Below are 23,369 nucleotides of genomic sequence, written 5' to 3' on the forward strand. Positions count from 1 at the left end.
TTCCTTTAAATGGAAGTACATAAATTGTGCATATTTTTGTAGAAAGGTGAAATTAGCTCCAGGTATAAAAGGATTACGGCATAGCAAGAAATGAGCTTAAATCTGGCAAGAAGTTACCTTGTGTGGACAACTGCATAGGCAGTTTATGACCCCACTGGGGACTCTAAAGGACCACAGGAAGTTATTTTTAGATATACTACATCTGTTTCTACTCTATATGGCATTACCATGTCCAATAAGCTTTTGTATTACTGATCAAATAAACTGGGGACTTAATTTTAACTTACAATATGTTGTTTCTTCCCACAGACCCATGACCCACATGGAATACAGCAATTACCTAATCTAGCAAACTTCTGTTTTAATGTGCCATTTCTATTTATTTATACAGACACTAACCTATCATTATGGTTAATCTCTATTAAACAAGGTCTCTATATGCTTATACAGGTATATCTATATAACAAAGATGTAATGATTCAAGTGGCCATCTTTTTAATACTATTACATGGGGATCTCTGATCACACACAACAAATACCAAAAGTAACTGTAATATAAAATTGGATATTCTGTCATTATCTATAGGCTAATAAACCATACTGTCCTAAGTTAATTCTAAAAGGAAGGGAAACTTAAAGTATAAAAGAGGACAGTGTTGGCAGTATACTGAAAATCAGATACAACTTCATAATTCTTTGGAAGATTTTTATTTCTTCTTCTGCCACTGACTTGCAGAAAACTAAGTCTCTTAGCTTCTGCACATAACAAATGGTAAAATAGATAATATTTCTGAAGTGCTATTAAGTAAAACTGAGAATTAACATTACACTTTTGAAAATGTAAAATACCTCTGCCACGCCATAGCTTTTCAATACAGTTTTTAAAAAAGAACAAAAAGACTATGTTAAATCAAATTCACTCTATTTGAACAAGCAACAATAACAAGAAAAGCATAGTGTGCTATTTTACATTACATCTCCATGTATCCATTGTAATTCACAGGCTAGCTCTAATACATACATTGAAATCTATTTATATTTGTTCTCCTTCAGACAGCTTTGCCTAGAATACTGATCTCCAAACTAAACAACCATTTTGTTTCATTATTTTATCTAAATCAGGGGTTTCCAATCTTTTGGTTTCCTGTGGCCACACTGGAAGAAGAAGAATTGTCTTAGGCCACACATAAAATACACTAACAATAGCTGATGAGTTTAAAAACAAATCGCAACAAAATCTCATTATGTTTAAGAAAGTTTACGAATTTGTGTTCAAAGCTTGCAAGCTGGACAAGCTTAAGCTAAATGAATTAAAAGACATCAATAAAACAATTTCAAAAACAAACAAAAGAAATCATACTAAAACACAAATTTGCCTAAAAGAAACGTAAGAAATAGCCCAGGGTAATTTTTTTCTAAAGAATTTGTAGCAGATGTGTGCCATCTATAAATCAAGTGATACTGAAATCAATATGCCACAATGGCTGTATTTCCTGCTATTATTTATCTTCAATTATCAAGAAGTTATTGAAGTCATCATCAGCTCAGTATAGTAGAATAAAAGAATAAAACATAAAGAATGTTTAATCAAGCCCCTCAGCTCAACTATTCATACATTATATTAAATAAAATACCTAATGAAAATTTACTTTGCCTATGTAGCATTTATATATGGGAGAAAAACATTCAAATACAAAGTTTAAATTTTTACAATTTAGTTATTTAAGATTTTAACATTTTTTTCATATGACACCTTTCTCCAAGAATGGTGTGTTCCTCCCTACAGGTCTGGGTAGTGATAATGAATAATTAAAATTTCTATATTCTAAATAAAGCTTGGGGTGGGCAATTATAATTCCCATATTTAGAAGCATCAAACAGTTTTAAAAATCATATTGTCCAGTTATGAGAGCAGAATCACGAGAAATAAAGCCCATTCTATCCTTCTATTTAACCTAGTATATATTTAACTATTCTGTTCCAATAAACACATTTGTTGAATGTGATCACCTACCCCAATTTACTTTTCTACAATTGTAAATCCTAGACCCAAAGAGGTTAAGTGATTTATTTCAGGGTGAGCAATCACTCTGAAGAATGTGTAAGTTTTCTAAATTACCTCATCCATTGTGTTAACTATTTTACGTTAGAAAAAATGAAAACATATTCTCTAGTTCTATGAAAGTATGTAAAATCATGCATTTTGGATTATCAGCTACCATTATCAGCTAAAAATCTATTTATTGAGGACCTACTAATAAACAAAAATTATTCTGCATATTTTTAAATTTCATTTTAAACTTATTGCAAAATAGATATTATTGCCATTTTTAAAGTGAAGAAACTGAAGATCAAAAAGCCCCCTTACATGACTTTTTTAAGATCACTAAGTTAGTAAGTGGTCGACTTGGGATCCAAACCCAAATTTGAGAAGCCCAGGTCCTTCATTTCACTAGCTTGTTCCTTTCTAAGCATACCAGATCAGATCTCCTCCACCTAAGAGCCACTTCAGCACTAACTGCAAGGTGCCTCTAGTAGGAAGAGACACAAAAACATTAGAATAATTGAACATATAATAAAAGCAAGAAGAAATAAGAGGTAAAATGTAAGCTTATAAAGATATATACAGTAAGACCAGGCACAATGGCTCACATCTGTAAACCCAGCACTTTGGAAGGCTGAGGCAAGAGGACTGCTTGAGCCCAAGAGTTCCAGACCACCCTGGGCAACATAGGGAGAGCTCATCTATACAAAAAAAAAATTTTTTTTAATTAGCTGGGCATAGGCTTGGCACGGTGGCTCACGCCTGTAGTCCCAGCACTTTGGGAGGCCTAGGTGGACAGATCATGAGGTCAGGAGATAACGTGGTAAAACCCCATCTCTACTAAAAATACAAAAATTAGCTGGGTGTAGCGATGCATGCCTGTAATCCTAGCTACTTAGGAGGCTGAGGAAGGAGAATCACTTGAACCTGGGGCGTGGAGGTCGCAGTGAGCTGAGATCATGCCACTGCACTCTATCCTGGTGATAAAAGCTAGACTCCACCTCAAAAAAAAAAAAAAAAAAAATAGCTGGGCATCATGGCGCAAACCTGTGTTCCCAGCTACTCGGGAGGCTGAAGTAGGAGGATCGCTTGAGCCCAGCAGATTGAAGCTGCAGTGAGCCTTGATTGCACCACTACACTCCAGCCTTAGAAACAGAGCAAGACCCTGTCTCAGAAAAAAAAAAAAAAAAAAAAACAGAAACAAGCACAAAAGATGTATAGTAAAACAAGAGCCTAAGAATAATATCAATATTTGGACCTTTATTTCAGAGCATGTCCATATCAACATGTAACATGCCTAACAATTCAGAGACTACAAAAGACAAGACTTAATGATGAAAACATCCTGCTTCACACAAACCTTTCTTTTTCTATAAAAGGTAGGAGAGCAAACTATGTAGGTTTTGTGGCTACGAATGGCCTCTTACATGTTCTGCTTTGAATTTGTTTTTGATCCAACCATTTAAAAATGTAAAACCATTCTTAGCCTGGAAGCCATTAAGAAAGAAAGAAACAAACAAAAAAAACAGAGAAGGGTAGACTTGTCCCACTGGCCATACTTTGTCAACCCCTGTTAAAGCTAAGCAAACCAAAAAAAGCGGACAACTATCTGCAGCAAGTGAGCTATTATAAGGATCTGTAGTGAGGAGAAAGTCAAATTTAATTTACATTTGAATAGTTATGATTATTTATATAAAAGCTATATTTACTTGTGGCTGTTAACTAATTCCATTTGTATTTTTATCTATATTTTGAAAACTGAATTATAAAGTATTCATCAAAAATATCTGCTTCTGGCTCATACCTGTAATCTTAGCACTTGGGGAGGCCAAGGTGGGCAGATCAATTGAAGCCAGGAGTTTGAGATCAGCCCGGCCAACATGGCAAACACCTGTCTCTATTAAAAATAGAAAAATTAGCCAGGCACAGCAGTGCGCACCTGTAATCCCAGCTACTCGAGAGGTCGAGGCAGGAGAATTGCTTGAACCCAGGAGGTGGAGGTTGCAGTGAGCAGAGAACATGCCGCTGCACTCCAGTCTGGGCAACAGAGCAAAAGTGTGGGGGAAAAAAAAAAAAAAAAAGAGGGAGGAAGGAAGGAAGGAAGCGAAGGAGGGAGGGAAGGAGGCAGGGAGCTTCTAAGTGAATAGAGATAATCAGCTTGTCATTAAATGAACAAAAGGTCAGACTATCCAAAAAGTACACTATTTGGATATCCTATCAAAATGGGATTTTCTGTACTCATAGCTATGAAATTAATGCCCATGTATGAAAGATTACATATGTACTGTATACATATAATTACAGGAAAAAGTCACACATAAATGAAATTAAAGGCAAGTTCAAAATAATCCGAGTACAATAATTTAAAGTCTTGCCATATGCGATCACTCTAAATCGGAAGGAGAGAGAGAGAAAAGGAAGGAAGAAAGGAGGGAGAGAGAGGAAAGGAACTTCACAACGAAGGTAAATGATTTTTAAGTAATGGTAAATTTCTTTACTACTTGCAAATTTATACCCTTGGACATAGCCATCCAGAGGCACTCCTAGACTATTATAAGCAGTAAAATAAAATAAAATAAAATAAAATAAAATAAAATAAAATAAAATACAGGAATGAAGAGAAAAAAGAATTAGCTTTATATGAATTAGAAAACATTTCATAGAAAAAAACACTGGCCTTTGGAATCCAGTAACCAAAGCCATCATCCAGAAAACGAGTATAAAATATTAATCTGGCAACATCTATGAAATAAATGAAGTATCCGTTCAGCAACCCTGCCTTCAAGCCACGCTTATGATTCCTCTTCAGAGGACATGTTTCACAGAATCTGCTCATTATTTGCCCCTTCAGTCTTTGTACTAGGAATCAAGGGAAGCAAGACATTGAGCCACAAACAATGAAGTTCACTGTGATTGAAATGTTTAGTCTGAAATCATGTGGTAACAATTAATAACCAGAATAGCATTCTTATTGCTATAAAAATGCTACCCACCTCAATTCTAGAACATTTTAAAACAGACAAGAAGCACCATTTAAAGCTTTTCATGTTTAATTGAAGATAAATTATTCTGCAATACCTAGAGTCAGACTCTTTCAGTTCTTACTGGTTTTAGCACTTACTATGTGGTGTGAGGCAAATCACTTAACTTCTAAATAATTTATGTAAAGTGTTGGTACACAATGAAAACTTTGATGCTATTACTGAGCACAATGAAACATGTTAAAAACACATGATCCCTGCTGTGGTGGTTGACTGTAGGATGCCCCCACTGATTTTTATCTTCTGGTGTTCGAGACCTTGGAAAATCCCCTCCCCAAGTATAAATGGGACCTGTGATTTGCTCTAATCAATAGAATATTGCAAAGATGATGGAATGCATCTTCCACGATTGTGTTTAAAAAGACTGAAACTTTATCTTGCTAGCAGATTCTCTTTCTTGCTGGTTTTGATGAAGCAAGCTATGGTGTGAGCTGCCCTCTGGAGAGGTCCACTTGGAAAGGAACTGAGGGCAGCCTCTGGCAGAGAGCAAAAAACTGAGGCTCTTAGTCCAAACGACACCAAGAAAGTGAATTCTGCCAACAACCATATGATTTTAGAACTGTATCCTTCTTCAATTGAGCCTTAAAATGAAACTGCAGACCCAGTCAACACCTTTTGTACCTTTGTGAGGGAACCCAAAGCAGAGATGCCACCTAAACTGTGCAAGAACTCCTAATCCACAGAAACTGTGTGATAGTAAGTTTGTGTTGTTTTATACCACTAGGTTGGTAATTTGTTGCACAGCAAAAGATAACTAATATACCATTTAACAGGCTAGATATAAAAAATCAGATGTGTTTTATTCTCTAATAGTTCTAAAGAACCTCAAATAAATAATTAAAAGAATGAATGAATGAATCACTAAACCTGACTCCCTATTTTTCTTTTAGACATGGGGTCTCACTGTGTTGCCCAGGCTGGAGTACAGTGGCTATTCACAAACACGATCATTGGGTACAACAGCCTGGAACTCCTGGACTCAAGTGATCTTCCTGCCTGAGCTTCCCTAGCAGTTAGGACTACAGGCTTGTGCCACTGCATCCAACTTGGACTCCCTTTTTTATGCCACAGTTTATCCAGTGCTTTTTGCTAAGCTTTGCAATTTCCCTCCTATTGGTAATATTAATGGTTTATACTTTTTGATTTATAAAAAATTTTACTTTCTCTTCAAAATCATATAGCTATCTCCAGAAGTCTTCCACATGTATTATTTTCCAAATATTGAAAGTTTCCTTACTCTAATTTTCTTTTCTTGGTGGTGATTTTTATATTATATATGAATACATTAATATGAATGAGGAAAGTGATTATGACTCCTAATGAGAAGGCATGATCTTACCTTACATTCCACATAACCGGTTTCTACTGAACCATCTTTGTTGTGGGTAGGGAGTAGGCAAAGCTTGAAATGAAGGAGAAAAGAAATTTTTCTCGCCGGGCGCGGTGGCTCACGCCTGTAATCCCAGCACTTTGGGAGGCCGAGGTGGGAGGATCACGAGGTCAGGAGATCGAGACCATCCTGGCTAACACTGTGAAACCCCGTCTCTACTAAAAATACAAAAAATTAGCCGGGCATGGTGGCGGGCGCCTGTAGTCCCAGCTACTCGGGAGGCTGAGGCAGAAGAATGGTGTGAACCCGGGAGGCGGAGCTTGCAGCGTGCCGAGATCGGCCACTGCACTCCAGTCTGGGCAACAGAGCGAGACTCCATCCCAAAAAAAAAAAAAAGAAATTTTTCTCTACATGCTAGACTTCTAGCTGATACTATAAATAAGAATAAATTTCTACAGCCCTATCCCTCCCCACTGAGCCAACTCCAAATACCCAGACTTCCCTATTCATTATGACAAGATAACCTTTTACAAGACACTCCCCGATCCAAGTAACAGACAGTCCATTGGGAGAGACAGGTTTTCAATGGTAAATGTGTATTCTGCTGTTGTTGAAAAGAGTATTCTGTAAATGTCAATTAGGTCAAGCTGACTGAAGAAAATGCTATGTACATCAGCTATATCTTCACTGATTTTCTGCCTGCTTAATCTTTCAATTACTATAAGAGGGGTGCTGAAGTCTCTAGCTACAATAGTGAATTTATCTTTTCTCCTTGCCTCACATATTTTGCCTCAGGTATTTCACACTTTGTTGTTATGTGCATACATGTTAAGGACTATTATGTCCTCATTACTCCTTTATCACTACAGAATGACCCATCTTTATCACTGATAATTTTCCTTGCTAAGTTTGCTTAATGATAAATGGGGAAGAAAGGAATCTGGTAGAAAAAGAATGTACATTATAGCCTATGCTCTAGTCTACTGGACCCATATAAAAAACATGCAAAGGGTGTTAGGAAAAAAAGGATTGTTGCACATTTTCTGTGAAAAAGCAGTGACGTTTAGAGCCACCATACCAACACGATTAAGAATGTGGAATATGGAGCAAGAGAGCCTAGATTTGAACTCCAGATTCATCACTCACAGTTGTATACATTTCAGCAAGCTATTTGACTGTACTTCTCTGTCTACATCTATAAAATGGGGATAATGTGAGTACTTACTCATAGGTCTGCGTTAGGGATTAAATGAGTTCATATATATACAAAGCTTAGAATGTGACCTGCTACATAGTAACACATATTAACAGCTGTTGTTTTTGTTGTCTTGCTGTTCCTGCTTGCTGCTAATGTTACTGTTAGGACAATTGAGATGCTAAGAGTAAAAGAAGCTAACAGCTTTTCTTGCGTTGTTTCCCACTGCAATCCAACACCTAGTTGATGGGGTGCCACGTGAGACCTTGAGAAAAGTGTCATAAAATTATGAGTTGCAACTCTCCTATGAATAGGATTATAAGCCATTCACTGTGCCTATACACTGGTAGGCCTAGCTTTACAAAAAACTTATAAAGACTATGGGCAAAGTGGATTGTTAAATCTTGAATCCAAATTCACTAAGTCTGCTATTTTATAAAGACTATTTTACCTTTTATCTTCTGTGTAAACCTAGATTTTCATATATTGAGTTTAAGTGGGGTTATACTTTTCAGTACACATGAAAAAGCAGGTAACAACGCTATATATCACAGTGTTCTAAATAGAACAACTGATATAATACTTTTGTTGCCTGAAAACTCCTTCCTTGGCATTTTTCCATGTAAACTTTACTTCCATGTAAATATGTGTGTGTGTGTCTGTGTGTGTGTGTGTATATATATATTCAAGTCTTGGTTGTGAAGAAGAAAATTAAGACAACATAACAAATGATGATGAAAGTAGCATTATATTCTAAATGTGCTTTTATTCCACCAAAGTTCTGTCCCTAATAAAACCTAGTAATGACAATAGTATGTAAAAATACATGTGATCCTATGCTTCTCTACATATAACCAATTGCTATATTCATAGAACAGGTGTAGTGGTTGAAAAATGAGTTTTCCTACCATTCTTTTCCTACCAAGAATCTACCAAGAGATTCTTGCTGGCCCTGTACCTAAGAATATGTTGATGCTGTCCCCACACTTCCTTCTCTGCAAGTCCACAGTGTTTAGGGAAACTATGGATCATCTGAAGTGCATGGAGAAATTTTTACTTTGTGCCACCATTTTCTGGCAATCACTTCTATGTGCATGATTCCCAAAGGCATATTTCTCTCTCACCCTGGCTTTTTTCCTGAGTTCTAGACTCACTTTTCAACTTTCCTTTGGATAAGTTCAGCAAGCACATTAAGTTCAACCTATCTAAATCTCATCCTGGTCTTTCTCCTAACAGGTTCATTATATCAGTCATTGAAAAAGATTACTGACAGTTACTGGTTAAAAAGAAAAACTTCAGCCAAATTAAATTTAAAGGAGTTTAATTGAGCAATGAACGATTCACAAATCCGGCAGCACCCAGAATCACAGCAGATTCAGAGAGACTCCAGTGCAGCCACATGGTAGAAGAAGATTTATAGACAAAAAAAGGGGAGTGATATACAGAAATCAGAAGTGAGGTAGAGAAACAACTGGATTGGTTACAGATCAGCATTTGCCTTACTTGAACACAGTTTGAACGCTCAGCAGTGTGTGAATGGTTGAAATATGGCTGCTGGGATTGGGAAAGACTCAGCTGTTGTTACAGGAGCGTATTCCTAAATCAGGTTTTCAATCTTGTCTACCTATTAAGTTAGGTTACAGTTTATCCAGTAGAACTCAAATATAGAAGTACAAAGTCCTTCTCGGACCGTATTTAATTCGCCTTAACATGACAAACTTCGAATCCACTTAAACTCTTCCTTTGCTTTACCACACAATTAAGATATATAATAGAAGGTTAAAAGGGAATCAAAGGAAAGCCTGAAAAACCAGGTCATTAAAAGGGCAAGAACCAGAAGGCTCTAGATATCTGGGCACAGGAACGAATGGAAATCTTGTATGTCAGCAACAGTGGGATAAATGAATTCCACTTTTAATACAGGTAGAGTATATGTAGTTATAAGTAGAATACAATGGCAAATAACAATGGCAAATCCTATTACTCATTGTAATAATGACAATAAGCACTCTCCCCCACCCCCAGAAAAAAAAAATTGCAAATATAATCCTTTTAAAGCATTAGAGAGCTGTGGAAGTGAGGGATTAAATTAACTAAAATTCCAGAGCAGGCTGAACTAGCTATGTTCTTACTTGGGAAGCATTTGCTGATTCTGGGTAGGGGTCACACAGAAGAGTGGTGTGAAAATTTGGAAACTGCAAGAGCAGTAAACACATAGCCAGTTTTCTCCATGATTGATCTGCTGGATTCTATAGCTCCAAGGCTAGACAGTAATTTTAACACAGAATGAAATTTCTCATAGTCTTATGATATTTACAAGACAAAGTCCTGCTTGAGGCCTACCTTAAACTCACAACTAGTTTTCTCTTCAATGTATTTCAAATTTAGATGCTGCATGGAGCAAGAGACCAAAGAGCAAAGCTCAAAACCTCTGAAGGGCAGAAGAAATGTCCTATACTTCAAATCTCAAGAGAAATCTACCAAATTGTCAATAAAAAGTCTAGAGAATTATACCTGAGGAACAAGGAAGAAACAAAGTGGGCTAGGTTTTACTAAAACTACAACATAGCCATGTTCAGTCACTGACTGTACTGGATTGAAATATTAAGCCCACTCTCCAACAGAGAGAAAAGCCTCTGTAGCCTCCACAGTGCCATTATACACAACATATAAAATTTAAAATTACAAGACATGCAAAGAGGCAGAAAATTTGACTAATAATCAAAATAAGTATCAAAAGAAATCAACCAAATGGTGATCCATGAAACTGAAATTAGCAGAAAATATAACAGTTATATTAGAATAACTATTTTAAGAAATTAAAGGAAACATGGACAAGACAGATGAAAAATTGAGAATTCCAAAGAAATGTGAAATTATCAAAAAGAATCAAGTGAATATTCTAGAATCAAAATATATAAAAAATTGCTAACTGTGTGTGTTTAACAGCACAATAAACAAAACAGAAGATAGGGGATATAAGGGGATATAAGCCATTTCAATAGAAAAAATACAAAATAAAGTGCAAAGAGAAATTAGATTATGAAAGACGCATAAAGGCATGTGAGATACCATAAAAATAAATTTAATAATACATATAATTGGAATTCCATAAGGAAAAAATAAAAAACAATGGCTTCAGAAGCAGTATTTGAAGAACTAATAGCTGAGGGTTTTCCAAAACTGATAAAATACATCAACTCCCAGATTTAAGCAGCTCAGTGAACTTCGAGCTGAATAAAAACAAATAAAGCCATATCTAGGCACTCATAGTCAACTGCTTAACACCAAAGGCAAAAAAAAAAAAAAAAAAGTAAACACAGTCAAAGAGAAATATACACTTCTTAAAATTGCAGACTTCTCAGAGATGTGAAAGGCAGAAATCAATGAAATGACATACTTAAAATGCTTTTAAAAATAATTGCTAAACTAAATTCTACACTCAATAGAAATATCTAACAAAATGAAAGTTAAAGTTTTTAAAAGAAGAGAATCTGAATTTATTGCTATCAAACCTGCACTATAAATACTATAGGATATTATTAAGGCTGAAGAAAATGATTCAACATTAAAGAACTGAATAACAGGAAGGAATAAAGAACACTAGAAAGGATAAATATGTGACCAATTTATAAAAATATGAATATTTATAAAAATTAATAAATCTGAATAACTTAATCAACCTAACTTAAATGACATATATACTAGATCAGACTCAGCAACAAGAGAATACATGTTTCTTAAGCATTCAACAACGTAAGTCATTTGCTGAGCCATTAAATAAATTTCAAAGAACTGAAATACAGAATATATTCTATCTGGTTGAAGAACAAACTAGAAATCAAAATTTGAAAGATAAACAGAATAGCCCAATTTGGAAATTAAGTAACAACTACTAAATAACCTATGGGTCATAGAAAAAAAAATCACGATACAAATTTTAAAATATTTAAGTTAATGACAAAAATAGAACATCATCAAAACTTAAGGAATACAACTCAAAGCTGTGCTTAGAGAAACTTAAAGCTTTCCAGGACATAAAAGAAAATAAAATAGAAAACAGATATACAATAAAGAAAAAAAAAAAGCACAGAGGTTGGTTCTTTGAAAAAGCAAATTAAATTGATAAACTGTTAGCAAGATAAAAGGAGAAAACACAACCAATATTAAGAATGAAAAAGGAGACATTACTATAGATATACGAGTATGGAGAAGAAAATAAAATGGCACTAAGAACAATTTTATGCTAGAACATTTGAACATGTTGATAAAATGAACACATGCTTTGAAAAACACATCTCACCAAAATTGACATAAGAAAAAAAAATAGAAAAGCTGAACAGTCCAATTTCTATTAAAGACATGAAATCCAGAATCTAAAACCTTCCCATATGTTCTCCTTCTTTGCCACCACCCTTCCCCACAAAAAGACTCCAGGCCCAGATAACTTCACTGGTAGAATTATAACATTTAAAAGAGAATGAATATCAATTTTACATAAACTTTTCCAGAGAACAGAATTGGCCTGCATAATATTGATAACCTGGAAAGACATCACAAGAAGGAAAAATTATAAATAAATATCTCATTAATATAGAAAAAATCCAAAACAAAATGTTAGCAAATTTAATCCAGTAAATATTAAAAAGTTACAAGAAATTCCAGGGAAAGAATATCTGCTTTATCAGCCCGATCAGGATAGGAATGTTGTTCCCACTGAAATGTTCTCAGGGAAGGAGTATCTTTCATTATATGTTAAAAATAAGATATTCTTGATAACATGAGGAATAATGGATACAAGACTGAAAAAGAAAAAGGCAGATATAATGAAAGGTTTTAATTAGATAGCAGGTGCTGTACACATTCCAATCCATCTCACTTGCTTTAAGAATATATGTATACTTCTTATACGAGAGACTAGCAGTTATAGAGAAGAGGGTCTAGAGCAAAATCTTCCAACCAACCAACCAACTAGAACGAAGGCAGCCCACTTTTTAATACAATGTTCCCAAACAACAGTAAAACATGACCTGTGAAGAACCACTTCAGTTTCCTTCCTACCCAACTCAGTATACTTCTGTTGCCTGGGACAAATTTTTCCACCAGAAGATTTATGCTTTGTCGGTAATCCATATTGGTAGATGATACACAGCTCAGAAAAATAGGTAATCAGAAACTAATCACACATTCTTTGTGGTTTTTAAATTTACAGTTTTACAACTAGCATCTAAATTCCAGAAGAAATCTCTTCTCCTTTCCTAGACCAAACAAACAAAAAAAACTTTATTAATCGGTCAAAAGGCCAAAAGCCACATTTGAATTTTTTTAAGTTCTGTTCTCAAAAATAAATGTCCCTAGAATAACAAGATTAGGTTAAAAGGAAAGTTGCCAATTAATCACATTTTAGATTTTACAACTCCATGAGATTGACACTCAACCAGGTTGAGGTTCACTGCTCAAGGGGGTTTCTGCAGAAACCAACAATTTTCTGGGTGTTTTCTGGTAAATTTCAACTCTGGGAAGCAATGTGGCTGGTTCAAATCCCAAGGAGCAAAAATTCTGTGAGCAAATAGCTATTTCACATTACTAAACGTTGAAACAAAACAAACATGAAGCATAAAAGGACTGAGAAAGTGATAATTTCTAAATTTTTTAAAGGCCCACTACATGTGTCCTAACATGATATCAATGAACAAGAAAGAAAGAGATGTCTGGGAAAATCTAAATACAAGCATGTTGAAAACCTAAGCATCAAAGTCAACAGATTCAATCATTAATTTCAGTATAAGTTTACATTACCTCTTATCTAGATTAATACTTTAAGAGTTTCCCAAGAAATATCTTAACTCCAGTCTGGCACATGCACCAAATCCACCTGAAAATCTAAATCTTCCTCAACCATTTTTACTGTGTCATTCCTCTGCTGAAAAACAACTATGGTTCTCTATTATCTATCAATCGGGTCTATACATAACTCTTGCTATATAAGCCCACCATGATTTGACCTAATCCAATTACGCATTCTTTGTAGTTTCATCAACTAAGACGCGGTATCTATTTCTTCCACTTTTGAATATGGGTAGGCCTCTTGACTTGCAATGAAGAGAATGTGACAGAATTGACACTGTATTACTTCTGATGCTCAGTCTCATGAGGCCATGCAATTTCTGCTGTTTTCCTCTTGGAACACTACCATGTAAGAAATCTGGGCTATCCTTCCAGAAAAGAAATATGGAAGCGAGCCAGTTTATGGTCAACCTAGTTGCCAAATATGTAAGTGAGGTCATCTTGGACTGCCCAACCACAACCAAGCCACCAGATGACTGCAGCCACACGAGTGACCCTGTTTATAATTAGAAAAAAAGCCTAGCTGAAGTTAACCCAAATTGTAAAAATCAAGGGCAAATAAATGACTGTTTTATGCCACTATGTTTTTTTTATTATATTATGCCATATTTCATATTACTAATAAATATAATTTTGTGTTTATATATTTTTAAAAAACGATTTTTTCAAAGAACTTATTAAAAGAAAACAGTTCCATTATTTAAAATAGGCAACAGATTCTTTGGGGAAGTGAATAAATACTTCACCAAAGTTGACATATGAATGGCAAATAAACACATTAAAAAATGGCCAGTATAATTCATTACAGAAATACAAATTGAAACCTCAATGAGATAGTATTACATATCTATTATAATGGCTAAAATAAAAATAACTGACAATTGCAAATGCTGGGTAGGAGGAGAGCAAGTAGAACTCTCAGGAATTTCTGGTAAGAATTTCAAAATGGTACAGGTACTCTCGAAAAACAACTGAGCTGCTTCGTATAAAGTTAAATATGCAGTTAACATATGACCAGCAGTCCCACGCCTAATGGGAGTGCCCAAGAGAAATAAAACTATGGTCATACAAAAGTTTATGGAACAAAGGTTAATAGTGACTTTGTTCACAACTGCCCCAAAATGGAAATAACCTCACATTCTTGAATTGGTAAATGGATCAAAAACAAAAAAAAAGTGATAGATCGTGCTATGATTTGGATGTGGTTTGTCCTCAACAAAACTCACGTTGAAATTTGATCCCCAACATGGCAGTGTTGGGAGGTGGGACCTAGTGGGAGGTATCTGGGTTATGGAGCTAGATCCCTCATGAATAAATTAATGCTCCTCCTTCAGAGATGACTGAGTTCTCCTTCTCATGGGAATGGAATAGTTACCAAAAGAGCAGGTTGTTTAAAAAAGTCTGGCTTCCTCAGTTTCTGTCTTGCTTCCTCTCTTATCATGTGATCTCTTTATACATGCTTACTCTCCTTCCACTTCCTACCATGAATTGAAGCTGCCTGAGGCCCTCATCAGATGTAGCTGTTCAGTCTTGGACTTTTCAGCCACCAGAAGCATGAGCCAAATAACTTCTTTCTCTATGAACTATCCAGGGTCGGGTATTCTGTGATAGCAACGCTAAATGAGCTAAGACACATCGATATAATGGAATACTACTCAACATTTAAAAAGAATAAAAATACTACTCAGCAATAAAAAAGAATGAGCTACTAATACAGACAATAATATTGATGAATCTCAGAAACATTATGGTAAGTGAAAAAAGACTCAAAAGGCTACATGCTACGTAATTCAATTTATATGACATTCTGAAACAGTAAAAAAGTGTCACAGAAAGCAATCAGGAAGTGCCAGGGACAGGAGGTGGGGACAGAATTTGATCATAAGAGGGAACAACAGAATTCTAGAGGGAGGTAAAATTCATCTATAATTTTTGTGGTGGTTACGTGACTAAGTATTTGCCAAAACTCACAGACATCTATGATAAAGTGAGTGAATTTTACGTACGGACATTACTCATCAATAGATCAGATTTACACTGCAACCTCCTATATATTGTGCTTGTACATTTGCATCCCTCTGAGATATATTTAAATTATTTTCCTAAATTTCTAACACTATCAACAAAATCCAGAAAATTCTACTGAAAGATTTGTTAATTGCTTTTCAAATTATTGTCTTGAATCTACAAAATCTAAAAAATTGTAGTTCCAAGCTTCTGTGTTGCTTTCCAACTCCAATCCATATGCCTTATGGCAAAGAAATGACCTAGTTATAAACATCTGAACTAATCCTTTGTAGTCTGACTACACATTTTCTCAGAAGAAAAAGACATAACAAATTAAGTACAAAATATTAACTTAATTACTACAAGGGGAAAAAAAATTCCAACGCTAGTAGCACCTCCATTTCTCTTCCTTTCATGCCAGAGGGCCCTAAAACGACATCCCTTTGGAAGAAACACAAACGGCCCCAGCAGTGAAGTCAGTGAAAGGGCACAAGAAGGCTTTCTTCCCTAATGAGGGAAAATAACTATAAACTATTTTCCTGAAATTATATTCCCTTATATAAACACGAGCTCATTGGCTTAGTCTGTTTTCAGACTGTAATTACATGGTAATACCATATGACTTAGGTGATTCAGCTCTTAGAAGTAGTCTCTACATTTAAATGTAGTAGTTAAGAAATTAATTTCAACATATAAAAATATAAAGAAAGTGACTTAATAGACCTAAAGATTATTTTGCAGAAAGAAAAACCCATACTAAAGGCAAGCTTTCCCTTCATGCAACAAAAACAAGACATTTGGCAGTCAGAAATAAACAAACTGAAATATCAGTATTGATGATGGAACCACAAGAAAAGTGAGCAATTATTTATGAGCCTAAATTGTTAAGGGGAAAAATATTTTTAGGAGCAAAATTCCCATGATATAGAAGGAGATTTTACTACAATCAAAGCAAACCCCCAAATCAACTAGAATAGTAGCTATTCTTGGTGATCTCATACGTCTCATACTAAGACGTTTAGGTCACTGATTTCTCTGTTTTCTGCTCAGGAAGGCAATACAGTTATCCAGAGTTTAGGTTTTGGAGTCATACTACTAGGATTCAAAGTAGGCTGTACCACTTGTGAAAAAGTGTGACCTTCAGCAAATTAAATTACTTAACATCTCTATAATTCTTTTTTTTTTTTTTTTTTTGAGACGGAGTCTCGCTCTGTCACCCAGGCTGGAGTGCAGTGGCCGGATCTCGGCTCACTGCAAGCTCCGCCTCCCAGGTTCACGCCATTCTCCTGCCTCAGCCTCCCGAGTAGCTGGGACTATAGGCGCCCGCCACCTCGCCCGGCTAGTTTTTTGTATTTTTTAGTAGAGACGGGGTTTCACCGTGTTAGCCAGGATGGTCTCGATCTCCTGACCTCATAATCCGCCCGCCTCGACCTCCCAAAGTGCTGGGATTACAGGCGTGAGCCACTGCGCCCGGCCTCTATAATTCTTAATCTGTAAAACGGTTACAAAAATGGTACTAACATCTCAGAAAGACAGTGTGCAATTCAATGAGATGATCCATGCAAAGTCCTTGGCACAGTACCTGGCATGTAATAAATGACAGCTATTATTACTAACCCCTAAATTATCAATCTTTAGAATGAATAAGACTCTACTGAAAGATCACCTTTCTCTATGATGTTCCCTGAGTACCCCAAGTAGGAAAGAAAATAATAGACAAATTCAAGAAGTTCTATCCACTTTCTAATCCCTGACCACTTGCTATCTTCTTGAATGGTACTACTACAACAAATGACAAGAATAATGTTTCATTCATTTTTGTCTTAACACCTAGCACTGCCTTTCAAAGGACATAAAAGGACCCAAATAATGTTATGGTGAAGAAAAAGTTATGACTCTAGACAAAGGGAAAAATCCGAGTTCTAAACAAAGAGTGAAGGGCAGTGAGAGTAGAAAATGAGAGGACGATGGGTATCCTCTCTATAGCATCAAGGGTAAGTTAACACTGCCAACTACATTCTTCCCTCACAGAATGTTCCTCAGTTTCCGTAACAGCTCTCTCCCTCTATTCTTCCCCAACTATTCTAAAAGCTTTCTGCACAACTGGATGTTTCCACTTTCTACTCTTTAATTTATGTGTTCTCAAAGAGAAATGAAATTCAGCTCTTTTTCTCTATACCACTTCCCTTAGCGTTAATTACCACCTCTGAAGTAATGACTCTCAAATCTTCATTTCTAGCTTGTCTAGTTTGAGAGAGCAAGTACTACATGATCATCTTTGCATATAAGATATTAGGTAATGTTTTACCTCAATAACTTTGCAAAAAAATTCAGAGATCGCCTATGTAATATTATGTTTACTTGCTCCCTGAAAATATATAGGAGACTTTGGTTTTCCAAACAGTTGATGCCTTCTAATAGATATATGTCACATTTTTTACAGACTAGAAATAGCAATGATAATCATTCTCCGCATTCCAGATCCAGTTGTTTAACGATAAACTTTTGTGTCTACATTTTAATAAGTTATAGTTAGACTAACTCAGCCTCCCAGTTATTAGAATATCTTTGTTACAGTTCATATAAAATTTTTACTATACACTAGTTTAAATCATAGTTTGGATTTAATACATCAATTTTTTAATATGTAACTGTAAATGAAATATAAGTACATAAATTAAATGGCATAGTTTTTCTACATTAAAATTGATATGCAAAATAATGATGCCACTATGGAGAAATTATCTTGGGGTGTCCCTGGGCCACACTGGAAGAAAAATTGTCTTGGGCCACATATAAAGCACACTAACACTAATGATAGCTGATGAGCTTAAAAATAAAATTTAAAAATCTCAGAATGTTTTAAGAAAGTTTATAAGTTTGTGTTGGGCCTCATTCAAAGCTGTCCTGGGCCACCTGTGGCCCATGGGCTGTGGGTTGCACAAACTTGCTCTGTATTAAATATACGGAGATAGAAAACTGTCTTTTGGCAAAGACAGCAGGTTATAAAAATAATTAACTATTTTTCCTAGCGGAATGAAGCCCTACACCTAAAAACAAAGTACAATATTTCATCATTCTTCCTTCAGTATTTTAGGACCTACCGCAGAGATTCGGCCATTCTCCTCAAGTCTTCATTCTGCTGTTTTAAGCGTTCAAGCTTTGCCAGAATCTTGGACAGTTCTCGGCTAGAGTGATCAGGATGGTCATTATCTCGTACCAAGTGACCACCTATATAAAATAGCAAGGTCCCCCAGGCAAAAAGAATGAGCATAATCCAACGCCAGGAACCAGTCCATGGCCGCATTTTCAGATTTTCAACTCACTTCCCTGGAGTCCTGGAGCTCAAAGAATTGAAAACATTGTAACTCTGTTTCTAGTTAGTGCACAGATGAATAGACTTCTGTTGTTTCAACACATGATGCTTCAGACAAATTATTCTCTCTGGTAGTCCTGTGGTGAATCTTTCAAAGAGATCCTTCTGGTGATATGTGTAGGAAGCTTTATTGTCCTGTACTTCATGGACTCTACATGCTGTGGAAAGAGTAAGAAATGTATTTAAATTATTTAAGATATATAAAACAGCATATGCTGAGATTCTTGGAGTTAAAGGAAACACATTGGTGTTGACTGGCCAACAAGCTGGAAGATAACCTAACTGCCTAATAACAAGTAAAGGGTAAAAGCTTTAAATCTGTTAATCTGTATATTAAATCAGCCATGTACATTAGTGCTCTACCAGATAACAGACTAATTAGCTCTAAGCCTGAAAGTCCTCAAAGTGCCATCATCACTTTCTTTTCCTTCTTACATAATTATACAATAGCTTATATACGAAGACTTAAAAATTGTATCTTTGAACAATCAATCAAAAACAAAATATACTCAACCACGTATTTTGGGCTAGTATATTCATTATCTCAAGAAAAAACATGTTCCCTGTATGAGTGATTTCATTTCTACCAGTTCTCAACTCCACTCTCCTCCCTCATTGTTCAGCTGCCATCATACCACTTAACTCTGCAGGTGACAGGCAAACTGTCACTTTTAGGATGAATTCTAAAACTGACATGCATATTAGCCAAGTAAAGGTTATCATAGCCATTAACCAGCTGGCAGTCATTCCAAATATCAGAAGCAAAGGTTCAAATGAACCAGGCTAGACTACTGCTTCTTCAAATTTATTAAAAATACCAACAATTACAACAAACATCTAGTACCAGTTATATCCTAGTTACTGTGCATCTTAAACTACAAATGCACATTCTTTTCCAGGCTTGGTTACAGGTATCATTTGTCATTTCTCCATCATTAGGCTTAAAATTCCCTTGGAAACCAAACTATTTTCTCCCCAAAGAGAGAATCTGTAGGCAAAAATATAATTTAAAACCTTTTGACAGGCCAGCCGCCGTGGCTGACATCTGTAATCCCTGCACTTTGGAAAGAGTCAAGGCAGGAGGATTGCTTGGACCCAGAGTTCGAGACCAACCTGGCAAGATGGTGAAACCCCATCTCTATAAAAATTTTTAATTTTAAAAATGTTTTGATAATTTTAAAGCTATAGAAGAGAAATTATATGTCTAGACAGAGTTCTATATAAAAAAGGAAGATAGAAAAAACAAGAAATAGTTTCTGTATACAAGACTGAATGTGAGGGCACTTGACCACCAATTAGTGGTAAAAAGATTAGCAGAAAACATGGAGAAGAGGCTTCAAAAATCAGAGCACAGGGCCACTATTTTTCCACTTTTGCACCTTAAATCTCAATTGTTTTTAAAACACCAAATATTCAAAGAGAAGAAAATCTCTTCAAATGGTTGTCCTAGAAACACTCTACTTCCTTCCCATTTACTCCTACACCATTTACCTTAATGTTACTGATTTACAATGGCAAAAACATACAATGAAAAAGATTGTACTTGCTGAGAACTGTTTGAAAACCAAATTAAAAAGGAATAATCTAAGTAAAAAGTTGTCTGTTGTTTTAATAACTATTCTTAAATCTATCAAAAACACTCTTTTTATTGACTCCATTGTTCATCCCATTCCTTTCTTAAAACTCTCAAATCCCCACTCCTCTAAACTCAGGTATCCCCTACTTTTCATCTTATGTAAAAAAAAACCACAGATATCCAGGGCTCTGTGACTTAAAAACCAAATAAAAAAAAAACTCATTCCGATGGCATAAGAAATTGATTCAATTCAGTAAGTCAGCCAAAAAATGTAAGTATTAATATTTCAATTAATAATTTTGTGACAACATATGCAACACTGTAAAATGTTACTATACTTATGTGCTGAAACTATACTATATCCTAGTTAATTCCAAGCTATTAAGATATGCAGTTGTCCCTTGCACCCTTCACAGACACCAAAATCCACAGACGTTTGGGATTCTTACATAAAATGGCGTAGTATTTACATATAACCTACACACATCCTCCCAAACACATTAAATCATCTCTAGATTACTTATAACACTTAATACAATTGAAATGCTATGTAGATAGCTGATTTTGGGGGGTTTTTTGGGCAAATATTTTGATCTGTAGCTGGCTGAATCAATAATACTAAAACTGCAGCTACAGAGGGTAAACTGTGTATCAGATATTAAAATTTTTTTCTTTCCCTTCACTGTAAAAGTAACACAGAAAACAGACAACTGTGATAAACAACCAAAGCAAAGGTAGCTTTCTTAAAAAGAGTAATTTAAACAATAAAAAGACATGCTGAAACATTTTCCTTGGGATTACAATAAAAATTGTAATATTTAAAGCCAGCATAACTTGAACAGTAACAAAGTTTACAGAAACAAATTTTGAAAAACAAAATTTGTATAACAAAAAATACTTTCCATTTTTTATAAACTATTACCATTCCTTTCTTAAAACTCTCAAATCCCCACTCCTCTAAACTCAGGTATCCCCTACTTTTCATCTTATGTAAAAAAAAAAAACACAGATATCCAGGGCTCTGTGACTTAAAAACCAAATAAAAAATAAATTCATTCTGATGGCATAAGAAATTGATTCAATTCAGTAAGTCAGCCAAAAAATGTAAGTATTAATATTTCAATTAATAATTTTGTGACAACATATGCAACACTGTAAAATGTTACTATACTTATGTGCTGAAACTATACTATATCCTAGTTAATTCCAAGCTATTAAGATATGCAGTTGTCCCTTGCACCCTTCACAGACACCAAAATCCACAGACGTTTGGGATTCTTACATAAAATGGCGTAGTATTTACATATAACCTACACACATCCTCCCAAACACATTAAATCATCTCTAGATTACTTATAACACTTAATACAATTGAAATGCTATGTAGATAGCTGATTTTGGGGGGTTTTTTGGGCAAATATTTTGATCTGTAGCTGGCTGAATCAATAATACTAAAACTGCAGCTACAGAGGGTAAACTGTGTATCAGATATTAAAATTTTTTTCTTTCCCTTCACTGTAAAAGTAACACAGAAAACAGACAACTGTGATAAACAACCAAAGCAAAGGTAGCTTTCTTAAAAAGAGTAATTTAAACAATAAAAAGACATGCTGAAACATTTTCCTTGGGATTACAATAAAAATTGTAATATTTAAAGCCAGCATAACTTGAACAGTAACAAAGTTTACAGAAACAAATTTTGAAAAACAAAATTTGTATAACAAAAAATACTTTCCATTTTTTATAAACTATTACCATTCCTTTCTTAAAACTCTCAAATCCCCACTCCTCTAAACTCAGGTATCCCCTACTTTTCATCTTATGTAAAAAAAAAAAACACAGATATCCAGGGCTCTGTGACTTAAAAACCAAATAAAAAATAAATTCATTCTGATGGCATAAGAAATTGATTCAATTCAGTAAGTCAGCCAAAAAATGTAAGTATTAATATTTCAATTAATAATTTTGTGACAACATATGCAACACTGTAAAATGTTACTATACTTATGTGCTGAAACTATACTATATCCTAGTTAATTCCAAGCTATTTTATAAACCATTTTATAAACCATTAATTTATAAGGCATTAAATTACTATATTATACATCAATATTGATAATACTTGAGTTGTAAAAAGCAATACATTATTATAGGAGCAAAATATGGTCATTCTCTAAATTAATAGCATCATTTGAACTATGTTTTTGGAAAGACTGTTTCCCATGATTTTTTTTTGTATTTGCCAGTATTTTTTAAATCCCCGGTTTTGGGGTCAACAAAACCAAGTTAAGCTGAAAAACAAGTAGTTTTCTATGCAATTTTCCTCTGTAAGGTTTAAAAGAACAAGGTTTAAAAGAACAAGTACAGATTTTTTTCCCTATCTACTAACTACAATGCTTACTTACTTATGGTTAACTTACTTATGGTTACTGTTTATTGTCTGAACCATGCTTGCTAAAATATAAACGCCATAATTTTTGTTCATTGTGTTCACTGATGTATCCCAGGCACTAAGAACGGTATTTGACACTTAGTTGGCACTAATGAATACAGCTTAAACTGCATTTATGCCCTACTTAAGACGGTAAATGGCAATGCAGAAAGTGAGAGAATGCTATTATACGGAAATGGTTCAAAAATAAGGTCATTAATAAACTTCCATATTTATTATCGTCAACATATATCTTATAAAGACATTCCTTGGTTGATTAAATTTAATTGGCCTAAAAGACCAAAAGAGTCCTTTTTTTTTTTTTGAATCTCGCTCTGTCTCCAGGCTGGAGTGCAATGGCACAATCTTGGGTCACTGCAATCTCCACCTCCAGGGTTCAAGAGATTCTCCTGTCTCAGCCTCCTGAGTAGCTGGGATTACAGGTGTCTGCCGTGGTGCCTGGCTCATTTTTTATATATTTAGTAAAGATGGAATGTCACCATTTTGTCAGGCTGGTCTCAA

General features: G+C 35.0%; 1 protein-coding gene across 8 annotated transcripts in view; it reads right to left on the minus strand.

Moving 5' to 3' along the window:
• Window positions 1–23,369, minus strand: part of LOC105473712 (fucosyltransferase 8) — a 276,824-nt gene that overhangs the window by 158,839 nt on the left and 94,616 nt on the right. For all 8 annotated transcript variants that reach the window (XM_071099996.1, XM_011727662.2, XM_071100001.1 and 5 more), the window contains one exon: window positions 18,569–18,998. In XM_071099996.1, the coding sequence (XP_070956097.1) occupies window positions 18,569–18,771 (203 nt within the window). In that variant the 5' untranslated portion in view covers window positions 18,772–18,998. The remainder of the gene's footprint in view (window positions 1–18,568; window positions 18,999–23,369) is intronic.

The sequence above is a fragment of the Macaca nemestrina genome, chromosome 7 (genome assembly GCF_043159975.1).
Source record: "Macaca nemestrina isolate mMacNem1 chromosome 7, mMacNem.hap1, whole genome shotgun sequence".
NCBI lineage: Eukaryota > Metazoa > Chordata > Mammalia > Primates > Cercopithecidae > Macaca > Macaca nemestrina.